The sequence below is a fragment of the Gopherus flavomarginatus genome, chromosome 2 (assembly GCF_025201925.1).
Source record: "Gopherus flavomarginatus isolate rGopFla2 chromosome 2, rGopFla2.mat.asm, whole genome shotgun sequence".
NCBI classification, from domain to species: Eukaryota; Metazoa; Chordata; order Testudines; family Testudinidae; genus Gopherus; species Gopherus flavomarginatus.
In genome coordinates this window covers 161,592,544-161,605,210 of record NC_066618.1, presented here as the reverse complement: position 1 = coordinate 161,605,210, position 12,667 = coordinate 161,592,544, and the positions used below count along the sequence as shown (strand labels likewise).

The 12,667-nt window shown below is 57.2% G+C and overlaps 1 protein-coding gene across 1 annotated transcript in view; it reads left to right on the top strand.

Moving 5' to 3' along the window:
* Positions 1-9,391, top strand: part of SORBS3 (sorbin and SH3 domain containing 3) — a 40,000-nt gene extending 30,609 nt beyond the window's left edge. Inside the window, 10 exon segments of the mRNA XM_050939927.1 lie at positions 287-429; positions 2,255-2,346; positions 2,861-2,907; positions 3,593-3,707; positions 4,658-4,783; positions 5,882-6,409; positions 6,777-6,845; positions 6,847-6,884; positions 7,345-7,451; positions 7,711-9,391. Coding sequence (XP_050795884.1) covers positions 287-429; positions 2,255-2,346; positions 2,861-2,907; positions 3,593-3,707; positions 4,658-4,783; positions 5,882-6,409; positions 6,777-6,845; positions 6,847-6,884; positions 7,345-7,451; positions 7,711-7,772 — 1,327 coding nt within the window. The 3' untranslated portion in view covers positions 7,773-9,391.
* Positions 9,392-12,667: the final 3,276 nt, after the last annotated feature.

Sequence of the window (12,667 nt, the reverse complement as noted above, 5' to 3'; positions counted from 1 at the left end):
CCCCTTAGGACTCCCAAGCCAACCACCACCAGGGAATAGGAGGCTCTAGCTGTTCCCGAAGCTGTGGCACCAGTCTGTAGGGGGGCTGTCTGTGAGGCAGGCATGCAGGGTCTGTGTGTAGCTGCATGGGGTGTGCGTCTGTGTGCACATCCCGGCAGATGATCACTAGCCATGACCTGGTCCCTTGATTTCCTCTTGGGATTGGGCAGGGGCTCCCTGAGGTTTTGGGCCTGGTTATCCACAGAGGCCCATAGTCTCTCTGACTGACTCTCTGCTCTTGCTCCAGCAGCCTACCGTCTGCCTGCTGTTCCCATCCTGCCTTGGGGCAGAGCCCCGCCGCTTCCCGACACCCACCTGCCAGCCCCAGCATGGAGAGAGCGGGCCTGGGCGTGGGCACGAGTGATTGGAGCAGGTCTCCTCCCAGGAAAGGTGAGGATCTCTGCACGCAGCCATGTCCTTCAAGGAGCTATTCCCCTCTGCCTCTCTGACCTCCATATCCCTGCTGCTGCTCACTCCTCCATTCTAGCCCTCTCCAATCCCTCCTTCACTCGTACTGTCCTGTCTGCTGGGAATCCACCCCAAACCATGGAGCCATTTCCTCTGCTTTGAATACTACCTTGACATCTGTCTTTCCCCTTCCCCTTGGAGAGGACTCTTTTCCTCGCCCCACCTCCCTCTCTGCCTCACCTGTGGTCAGATCTTGTATGTAAGACACTACATGCACTGGTCTCATCCACCCCTCGGCACCCCAGTAATAGGGCTTCCCAGCTGTCCGCGGACTCAACCCAGCCATCTAAGGGCTCCTCCCTTTGCACTGGGTTTTGGGCAGAGGTCGAACTGGGGTGGGGGGAAGGGAGCCGTACTCTTCCAAGTGCCACCCAAAAATCAAGCTCTGCCCACTGGAGTAGTGACCTATTTAACTCTGCCGACACTTGAGTGTCACTGATGGCATCCGAGCTAACTTGCACTGAGATGAATGGGGCAGTTCGCCCCTCTCAGAGCGATTGTTGCAGGCTATCTGCTAACTCAGGCAGATGTCACTGCATTGCCTGCACGTGTTTCAAGTTTTCAAGGTTTTCTTCCCAACCGCAACAACATAAGAAGATAAGTAAGAACATAAGAACTGGCTTACCCATCCTGGATGGGCAAGGAATGGTGTCCCTAGCCTCTGTTTGTCAGAGGGTGGAGAGGGATGGCAGGAGAGAGATCACTTGATCATTACCTGTTAGGTTCACTCCCTCTGGGGCACCTGGCATTGGGCTGGATGGACCTTTGGTCTGACCCAGTACAGCCATTGTTTTTATGTTTAACATATTATTTTTAAATGAAAGTGGAGATTCTGGAGAACAGGGCAGCAGCTTGTGGGTGCACAGCTGTCTCCTGGCCCAACCCAAGCCCTGGCTCTGGGCCTATTGTGCTGCTCCACATGAATGGCCTAAGGGTAGATGGTGTCACAGTCAGAGAGCTGTAATTTGGGCTCTGGCTGGTGCAGATGTACCCCAGTAGCCAAACTCTGGTCATGTTTACTGGGGAGCAGCTGGATTGGCAGAAATTTGCTTATTTGAGTCTATTTTGGTAGATGCAAAGGAGTCTTTGTGCTTGTGAGCTGTCAGGAGAATGTTAATGGGCTGTATCACCAAGTGGATAAAGCACTGGACTGGGGCTCAGTAAACCTGGGTTCAGTTCCTGGCTCTGCCACTGGTCTGTTGGGTGACCTCAGGCAAGTCACTTCCCCACTCTGCCTCAGTTTCAGTGTAAAATGGGGCTAATGACACTGACCTCCTGTGGAAAGTGCTTTGAGATCTGAGATGAGCTAGGGGTGCTATTAATACCTTGAGACAGTGAGTCCAGACTGGAAGGGCGGGTTTGAATGATCATCCTCAGCCTACAAAGAGAGAGAGAAAACAGCTCATCCAAGTTCATGGCAGAGCTGGGACTAGAACCAGGTCTCTTGACTCCCAGCCGCTGGACTACCCTGCCTCTTTGCAGTCTGGGAGAGGTGCAGGCATGCAGAACCCAGGTATCCTGGTCCTTCCAACTCAGCTGCATGTGGTGTGTGGACCCCTCCCATGCCAATGGCTGGATATATGGACAGGAAAAGCACCTCCACTGGTGTCTTTTCTCTGCAGATTCAGAGGAACCCCATGTATTGGAACAGTGCCAGGTGTCTCCTCGTAACACCCGCCTTCCTCAGCCACGGGGGCTGTCAGGAGAGGGTGACGTGCTCATGCCCTTGTTTCATGGTTCTCTGCAGATCCCCCAGGCCACTCTGGGAAAAGCCCCTTGGCTGATGAGAGTGAGTCTATAGAAGCGGTGGATGGACCGGTGAGGAGAGAGGACAAGAAGGTGAGGCATGGCTTTTTTCCTTGGGAACGTCCTTCACTTGCAGCTGACAGAGCTGGGAGACTGGGTTGGCGAGACATGGGAGAGAGCTTGCAGGTGTGTCTGCAGCTGGCGGGGCAGCAGGTCACTTTCCATCCAGCTAGCGCGGGCCTGGCGCCAGTCATTGATGCTGGGGATTGCCATGGTGCTGAGTAACCGTAGATGCTACCGAGCTAGCTTCAGGGCTAGGGGGCCTAGACAAGGGAGACTGCCTCCGATCTGTGTATGGAAGAGAAGAACTAGACAGCGAGAGGGGCTGGCATCTCTTCAGGGGACCCAGGAGCACTGGGAGGAGTGACCAAGCAGTGGGTGGGTTCTGGGTCTCCCTCAGGAATCAGTGACTATAAGGTAGGAGGCTGGGTTCTAGGGACTGGACTTGGCTGGGGGCCTGGGACCAGGACCTTCCTGGGACTCCGGGGCTCTGGCTGTGATCTGATTTGGTTTCACCCTCTTTGACCCTTTCTCTCCCTCACCCCAGATGAAAGCTGCTCGCGTCAAGTTTGACTTCCAGGCTGAGTCCCCAAAGTAAGTGGCACTCAGTGGATCTTTGTTGTTTCCAGACCCGAGGTCCCCTGAGGGGGTCTGTTCCTATCAGTGTAGCCATCTCCCTCTGTCTGTGGAATTGGCCTGTATTTGCTCCCTCTCCTGGGTGGATTTAGATGGTCAGTTTGAATCCTCAGGGAATCGTCTCTGGCGGGGAGTGGTGGAGAGGGACCTGGCCTATGCGACATGGGCTAGCCCCTCTGTCCCCTGGCTGCTCCTGCAGATATAGGAGAGCAGCTGGGACAGGTCGGGAAGAGGGTGCCGACTTCCCTCTCACTGGGTCTAACCTCACCAGAGAAGAATACATGGAGGTGAGGTTTAACCAGAGGAGAGATTACAGACCAGAGCAGGGCTGGCATGTACTGAAGGATGAACCTAATGCCTGGCTCAGCCTCGGGCTCCATCATCAGTAGAGTGGGGGGATGGCCCCTTGCAAAATGGGCATCCAGCGGGACCGGGTCAGCAGAAGTGAACTCCCTACAGCCAGGTCTTGAGGTGTGTCCCTGCTGAGGGCAGGGTGCCAGGACTCAGCCCAGCATCAGGAGTCACAGGCGATTCTTTGACCCCGCGGATGTCTCTAGGGGCTAGGGAGCTGCTGGCTGAAGGGGGCATGCGCCAGCCCCCGGGAAGGGCCTTTGGGCCATGACACTATGCCTTGACCTTTCAGGGAGCTGACCATGCAGAAGGGAGACATCGTCTATATCCACAAGGAGGTAGACAGGAACTGGCTGGAAGGAGAGCACTATGGGAGGGTGGGCATATTCCCCTCCAACTACGTGGAGGTAAGGACGGGGCTGGTGCTAACACGATTGCAAGCCTGACAGGAGGGGAGCACACCCAGGGCAGGTCCCGCACTCGGCATCAAGGCTGGCAAGCTGCTCCCTGGACAGTGTTCTCAGTTCAGCTCTTGGCACTGGTGCATGGAGTATTAGAGACGTGCCCTCTAGTGGCCAGTGCTGGTATCACGCCTGCATCTGAACAGGCAGCCATCAACATCCAGGGGCGGCGCCAGGGTTTTTGGCGCCTTAGGCGGGGGTCCTTCCGCGCTTCCGGTCGTTGGCGGCAATTATGCGGCCGGGGGGGTCCTTCCGCTGCTCCCGGTCTTCAGGGCACTTTGGCGGCGGGTCCCGGATCGAGTGACGGACCCGCCGCAGAATTGCCGAAGACCCGGAGCACAGAAGGACCCCCCGCCGCCGAATTGCCGCCGAGAGTGGCAAAATGCCGCCCTCCCAAATCCTGGTGTCCTAGGCGACCGCCTAGGTCACCTAAATGGAAGCGCCGGCCCTGTCAACACCCTCTTCCAACCCCTCCCGCAGCCTGAAGGTAACCCAGACACCAGGACAGCAGAAACCCTGGCAGGACCAGCTGCCCCCCAGTGGGGACCGAGTGCTTCCAGACCCGACAGCTCCCTCTTCCCAAGCACAGCCCAGATCTCCTCTGCGCTGCTGCTGACCAGGCTGGATGTGCTGAGCCTGCGGAGCTAGAATAGACCAGGCGTTTCCTAATATCCCATTGATGTGACTGGCTGATAGCAGGGTACAGGGAGAGGGCCAGCAGCACTGAAAGGGTTAACCCGTTTCCCCTACACCTGGGGGTCTTGAAATGGAACATGCCCCACCTCAGCAGGAGGGGGCGGTATCGAGACAAGGGCTGGATGGGGCGCTCTGGACAGACAGCTTTCCACCAGCTGCTGCCGTGCTCTGCTTACCCTGCTCCCTGTCTCTCCGAACAGATCCTGCCTCCCACCGAAGTGCCCAAGCCCATCAAGCCACCCACCATCCAGGTGCTGGAGTACGGAGAGGCCCTGGCCCAGTACAACTTCAAAGGGGACCTGGCGGTGGAGCTGTCCTTCCGCAAGGTACAGAACCCGCCCGGTAAGGGGTGCTGGGCGTGGGGAGCACAGAACGGTCACAAGGAAGCTTATTGCAGAAGCTGTTACCTTCAGGTCATCAGTTCAGTGCCAGCCCAGGCTGGTAATGACCAAAAGTCATTCCCATCTGACAGCTGTTCATTGGCCTCTATGAACTGTGTTTGCTGGGTCTCAGACCAGCGCCTGGCCCTGTAGCTGGCAGCTTCTGGGAATCGTCCCTGACGGGGCATAGTGGAGATGGACCCAGCCTATGTGATGCGGGCTCACCCCTCTGTCCCCTCCCTACCCCTGCAGTGTAGTTCTCTGCACTGGTCTTTCCTGGGGACTGAGCTGGGGATGCGGCATGTGTGGGGTGATGGCTCATCGTAGAATCATAGGACTGGAAGGGACCTCGAGAAGTCTTCTAGTCCAGTCCCCTGCACTCACGCAGGACTATGTATTATCTAGACCATCACTGACAGGTGTTTGTCCAACCTGCTCTTAAAAATCCCCAATGATGGAGATTCCACAGCCTCCCTAGGCAATGTATTCCAGTGCTTAACCACCCTGACAGTTGGGAAGTTTTTCCTAATGTCCAACCTAAACCGCCCTGGCTGCAAGTTAAGCCCATTGCTTCTTGTCCTGCCCTCAGAGGTTAGCATCAGGTGAGCTTGGCCCAAACGTGTTTTGTGGATGCTCAGAAGGTGTTGGTCTCCAGAGTGGCCAGCCCAGAGCTCTTCCCCAGCACTGAATCCACTTGCAAAGAACCATGTCGTAGTGATGCCTGCTGGGCTAAAACCAAGCATCACCCTCAGGCCGCATGCTCTGGGGGCCGAGCTGCTCAGCACCAGCAGCACTCCCCTCCGTGGCACAGCACTGTGCAGCTGGCTGGACTGGATGTTGCATGACTGGACAGACCAGTGGGGCTAGGGGGCAGGAAACCAGACTGGCTGGACCCGCTGGAGGAGGAGATAAGAGTACCAGGGTGAGCTGGTCTGTTCTGGAAGGGCAGGAAGTCTCACGACAGGTGCAACAGAGGCTGACGGGTGGTATGTCCCATGTCCCTATCCCGGGGGCTTCTAACCTTGCCCCTCTCTCCATCCACAGGGCGAGCGCATCTGTCTGGTCCGCAAGGTGGATGAGAACTGGTATGAGGGACGGATCTCTGGCACCAACCGCCAGGGCATCTTCCCGGCCAACTACGTACAAGTGCTGAAGGAGCCACGGGTCAAGGCCTCAGAGGAGTTCCCCTCCTCCCCAAACTTGACTGCCCCTGCCTCCCCAAGGCTGCTGGCTCACACAGGCTCACCGGCCCAGCTGCACTCGCCTGGTAGCCAGCGTTCCAATCCCTCGTCCTCCTTCCTGGCAGGCTCTCCCACTGCCCAACAGCGCGGCACAGAGGGGGGCTCCCTGTCGTCCTCGCCGCACCATTTTGGCTTCACCTTCCCTGTCTCCCCCAAGCTGCAGCGTGCCGGAGTCTCATCCAGCCTCCTCCAGGGGCCCCAGAGCCCCCAACTGGCCCCCAGCACCACCTTGCTCTCCCCGCTGAGTCTGAGCCCGAGTTTGCAGCCTCCGGGCCCCTCCCGGCCACAGGAGACTCCACCCGCTGCAGCGCCCTCCTCGCTCCCTGGGCAGGTGAGACAATCGTGCTTCTCCTTCAGTCCTTCCCTCCCTGAATCGCCCTGCCCCAGAGTCCCTGCCCTGCCTTGCCCAGCCTGCAGCACAAGGACCCCAACTCCCTCCAGTGCAGCCCCTGCAGCTGTCCCAGGACAGCGGGTGAACCTGCACGCACCCCTGGAGTCCAACCACACGCCCCTTTAGCCCCCCATGTGTGGGGGTCAGCGTCTGTCCTCTGGGCTCTCTCTCTCCCTCCCTTTTCCACACCACTGGGCTAATTCCCCCAGTGACGCAGTGGGAGTGCCCATCCCCTCCACTTCTGGCCCCCTCTCGCAGCGCTGCTCTCTGTTGTCTAGCACACCAACCTCTTCCCTCTCCCTTGCAGAGCTCCACCCTTGAAGCCTCAGTACCTGCAGGTTGCCATCTGGGCAGTGCTGGGCACCTCCCCAAGGCCCCCCCCATCTGACAACGGCTCCAGCATACAGTGGACCCCGTAAGTGTAGCCGGATTGGTGGCTTCCCTGTCTCGGTGAGGTGCGGAGAGGAGCAGGGACCCCCTACTCCCTTTGGAAGCCGGCCAAGCCAGCCCGGGGAAGTGACCCGTGCCGAGGGCTGGCTGTGGACACCCTGCTGAGGCGCTGGGCTGGGACAGTGTCTGAATTGTTACCCCAAACAAGGGCCTTTTCAGAGCTGCTCGCTCAGTGAGCTGCAACCAGCGGATGCTGCTGGCAGCTGTACCAGGGGCCCCCCCAACACTGCAGACCCCCTGCGGGTGGGCTGAGCGCCCCCAACACACCTGTCTCTGTGGATGCAGTGCAGGAGTGGCTGATGGGAGGGAGGGGGCCCTGCTGGCTCGGTGGGCCCGGCTCGGTTCCTAGAACCCGCTGGGCCAGGCCAGCGCATGAGCTGCACCGAGGTGGGAGCAGGGTCTCACGGGCTGATGGTGCCTTGCAGGTTCCGGGCCATTTATCAATACAGACCCCAGAACGAGGACGAGCTGGAGCTGCATGAAGGGGACCGGGTGGACGTCATGCAGCAGTGTGACGACGGCTGGTTTGTGGGTACGTTTGCCAGCCTAATGGCGGGGGGGGGGGGAGAGACTCTACCCATGGGAGTGCTGGGGGGAGCAGGACAGGAGCTCCCAGTGACTCCAGTCCCAGCCTCTCCCAGTGGGGGCACCGTAGGGGATGGTGCGGGGCTGGCCCATGTAGGGAACACCAGCCTCAGGGCCGTCCGGCAGAGGTGGAAGGAGGCTAGTTTCTCCTACAAGGCAGCCTCGGACCCCTCCCTCACGGCCCTCCCTTTGTCTTCCCACCCCAGGTGTGTCCAGGAGAACCCAGAAATTCGGCACCTTCCCTGGCAATTACGTTGCCCCTGTGTAACATCCCCCTGCCCCGCACCCCAGCGCGAGCCAAGAGGAAGCTGCATCTGCGACTCAGCTCCTACAGCCTACTCAGAGCTGGCATCGCGCCCTGAGACCAGGAGAGGAACGAGGAGATGGGGATTGAGACCAGCCCCGCCCCCACGGACATTCCCAGCAGGACCCTTTTGGTGGCTGTTGCTAGGGAGCTTGACACTGGGACAGGCCCCTGCCTCTCCTAGTAACAGACCCCCTCCTCCCTGTCCCAGTCACTCAGTTCCGCTTCCAGCACTGCCTCTTGGGGCTCCCTCTAACGGGGACCAGTCCCTGTCCTTTTCCTCCCCCATGGGGCTCCCTCTAACGGGGACCAACCCCCAGCCTTACCCCCTGTGGGGCTTCCTCTAATAGGGACCAACCCAACAGCCTTACCCCCCATCGGGCTCCCTCTAACAGGACCAACCCCCCAGCCTTACCCCCCATGGGGCTCCCTCTAACGGGGACCAGTCCCCCAGCCTTACCCCCATGGGGCTCCCTCTAACGGGGACCAGTCCCCCAGCCTTACCCCCCGTGGGGCTCCCTCTAACGGGGACCAGTCCCCCAGCCTTACCCCCTGTGGGGCTCCCTCTAACGGGGACCAGTCCCCCAGCCTTACCTCTGGTGGGGCTCCCTCTAATGGGGACCAGTCCCTGTCCTTTCCCTCCCCTGTGGGGCTCCCTCTAATGGGGACCAACCCCCCAGTCTTACCCCGCATGGGGCTCCCTCTAACAGGACCAACCCCCCAGCCTTACCTCCCGTGAGGCTCCCTCTAACAGGGACCAGTCCCCCAGCCTTACCCCTGGTGGGGCTCCCTCTAATGGGGACCAGTCCCTGTCCTTTCCCTCCCCTGTGGGGCTCCCTCTAATGGGGACCAACCCCCCAGCCTTACCCCGCATGGGGCTCCCTCTAACAGGACCAACCCCCCAGCCTTACCTCCCGTGAGGCTCCCTCTAACAGGGACCAGTCCCCCAGCCTTACCCCTGGTGGGGCTCCCTCTAATGGGGACCAGTCCCTGTCCTTTCCCTCCTCCGTGGGGCTCCCTCTAACTGGGACCAGTCACTGCCCCCATCCCCTCCATAGGGCTCCCTCTAACAGGACCAGTCCCCCAGCCTTACACCCTGTGGCGCTCCCTCTAACGGGGACCAGTCCCCCAGCCTTACCCCCATGGGGCTCCCTCTGATGGGGACCAGTCCCCATCCCTGCTCCCAGGGCTCTCCCTGGCAGGAAGTGTCGCCCTGTGCCCACCTGATAGGTATCTGCCAGTCTGTGCCTCACTGCCGAAGGCGTCTGCATCCTGGGGGAAGGGGCTGTTAGTCCTTTCCCTCCAGCTGAACCCCCAAGCTCCATCATGACCTCTGGAGGGAAGCAGGCACTGAGCCCGCCCTCTGCACCTCCATTGACCTAGCAAGCTATGCTGAACCCTGTGCCTGCATGCGGCTGATGCTTGCAAGGTCGCTGGCCTCTCCGGTGCTCCTGCTGTGTGGGGGGGGCGAGGGGGAACACGGGGAGGGCAGTCTCCTCCAAGCTGCCTGTAAAGAGCCGGCTCACGTGCCCGCAAGCCTGATCTGCTTGTCCTCTGTTATTAAAGATCAGCCTCACCCCATGTGAAGGCCCCGCCTCGTGTTCGTCGGGGACGGGCAGGAATCCATGCGGCAGGGCAAAGGGCAGCTTGTGGCCAGTGGAACCCTGAGGCAGACGATCTTGTTGCCAATGCCAGGATGCACCGCGTGTGGTAGACCTGCTCTGAGCAGTGGGCAGTGTCCCAGCTAGGATCCCTGTGCTCCCCTTGCCCTCTGCTGGGTAAAGCCATTTCTGTTCTGTATCAGCTCGGCTGCTCGCCAGTCACTCCATGCTCAGCACTCCCCAGAGCATCTCTTCGCACTCCGTGTGGTGATGGCAGACGATGGGGCACAATGCGCCCTGTCAGACCTGCGCAGGCCAAGCATGAATACATAAAAGGGTGTTACAAGGAGAAAAATTGTTCTCCTTGTCCTCTGAGGATAGAACAAGAAGCAATGGGCTTAAACTGCAGCCAGAATGGTTTAGGTTGGACATTAGGAAAAACTTCCCAATTGTCAGAGGGGTTAAGCACTGGAATAAATTGCCCGGGAAGGTTGTGGAATCTCCCTCATTAGAGATTTTTAAGAGCAGGTTGGACAAACACCTGTCAGGGAGGGTGTGACCAGGGTCCTCATGGGGAGCCAGCTATTGTCACTCAATTAGGGTGAACTGCAAAGAATGAGGCAGACAATCCCCATGAAGTGGTGAATATTCCGATACTTACATTTACCAACCAGCACAAAACAACTTCTCTATTGTCTTACTGGTTACTCAGAAGTCCAAACAACACAGTTGCCTTAAAATGATCCAGCCTCCATCCAGGTACCCACGTCAAATATGATGAAAATTTCTGTAAATCTTATTTCATCATATAAAAGAAAAGGTTCTACCAATCCCAAAGGATCGGACACATTACCTCCCGGTTATTGAATATTCCAGATCTTACCCACATGCTACAGCCAATTCTTATTAACTAAACTAAATGTTATTTAAAAACAAAAGAGAGAGAGTATGGTTAAAAGATCAAAATACATACAGACGTGAGTTCAGTTCACTGAGGTGCAGATTCATAGCAGAGACGGTGAGCTGTGTAGTTGCAAAGAGTTCTTTCAGAAATAGTTCATAGGTCATAGTCCAATGTCCAAATATCATATTCAGGGCGTACCAGCATAGCTGGGACCTCAGTCTTGCAACTCAAACTTTCCCCGATGAAGCTTAAGCAGCTCTGAGATGACAGAATCAGGACCTAAGGATCTTTTATACACTTTCATGTGTTTTGACAAGTTGGGAGTTCAAAAGGTAATTAGGATGACTGTGGAGAAGGTCCATCACTGGTACTTAGCTATAGAATTAACATAAGGCAATTTGCATGTTCCTCCACCATTCACAGATTATTTGCTATACATTTCAAAGAGAGATGAATACAGAGATAGCCCGTGTTTACAATTCATTTAAATGATAAGATGTTCTTTTGACCTCTGAATTATGAGAATGCAGTGTAGACAGGGACCGTTGATTACATTGTCGACCCTACTCATACTATGTATGTAAATACACAAAAACTCAAACATTATCTCCCCACATGTCTTTTGAGGGTTGTTTATTCTGCAGGATGTTTAACCCTTTCTGGCCATGCATCACAGATGGTCTAGATAATACGAGTTCAGGGCACTGGACTGGATGACTTCTCGAGGTCCATTCCAGTCCTACCATTCTGTGAGTGCCAGGAGGTTATTTCGTGAGCAGCCCCCAAAGGGGTGCTGGCGTATTATGAGAGATGCAGCTGCTCCGAGCTGGGGCAGATGGGATTTAGTAGCCTCCAGCTGCTCCCTCACAGACACTCACCCCGGGCAGCCTCCTGGCCTCAGTTGTGCGGGACCAGCCTACTCCTGCCCCAGAATCTCTTGTAGCTACTCTGGTGGTTGGGGCTGGCAATTCAACAGGGCCTGGCTCAACCCAGGGGTTAGGACAACATTGGCCCAATGTTTGTACTGCTCCTTTCCAGCCCTGGCCTCCTTGAGCTTCCTCTCCCCAAGCTCGCCTTGGATCTCCACAGACGTGATGCAGATCCAGCTGGAGGTCTCAGTGATTTGGGCTGCACAGGCCATTACACTGACCCATCCTAGTGGCAGTGCTAGGACCCACTGGTGGGATTCCTGGATGGTAGTATCTCCGGGCACTGAGAGAAGGCTCTGAGGTTCCCCAGCTGGAACACAGCAGGCCCTTGCTAGGAACAAGGGTGGCTGCAAACTTCCCTGATTTCATACAAGTGAAAGGTGGGCCCTGGGTTCCAGGCAGGCTCCCCACACCCCAGAGAATAAAGTCTGAACAGGGCTGGACACACTGGCAGTCACCTTCTGCTCTGAGTTACTCAGCAGGAAACCCCACTGAATCAGTGGGAGTGGGCAGGGTGCCCCTTGGCCTGGGAACTGTGTATATGGGGAAGGATTGGGGCAGGTGGTCCTCAGGTCAGCAGCCAGGCAGGAAGGGCTGTAATTACAGGTGCAACATCAGCCCTTCTGCACTGCGTGGCTGCAGAATAGTCACCAGGCAGTGCTATTTGCCTGCTGAGTGCCATCGCTGGAAGGGACAGAGTTGGGATACAACCAGTAGGTGGGTGACTGAGATTCCTCAGAGCCACAAGTTCAAATCCTGGAACGCTTTGTTCCCCATCAGAAGGAGCTAACCCGTGTGCCAGGCCGTTTATTAAGTGTAGAACTGTAAAACCAGGTTCTGTCTGCCTTGCCTTCCCATGAAAGGGTCCAGGGCATTTCCCTGACAGGCTGGAGTTTGCCTTTGGCTGAGGTTTCCCCTCACACAAGGGCTGCGCTGTGTTGCCAGGTCACCACCTCCCACTGTAGAGGTGGCTGCATTTCCGTGGAGCTGTGCCTAGATGGTGTCAGGATTTGAGGACTCCAGGTTGTCTTGGGGCTGCCAGCAGGAGGCAGCTCTTGTACCAGACCTCCAGCCCCACGGTCGCTCTGCTATATGCTAGAGAGCATCACACCAGCAGCATGCACAGAACTCGGCTCTCCCTGCTCGAAATCACAGGCCCCTGCCACTTGAGCTAAAGGAGATTCTCCAACAGCCGGCAGCAGTGTAGTGCTTATGCCACACAGATGAGCACTTCTGATTTCACCCAGTACACGGCAGTGGCACGCACACATAGGCACTTAATTGTATCAGATCCTACAGAGCATCCCTCAGCCTGCCTCCACCCCAATGTGGGGCAAGGAGCTACAGAGGAGAGGAAGTGAGAGAGAAATAACAGTTGTCAATGATACTGGCCACAGTTCCTTAGCACAGGCAACATTGCCTCTG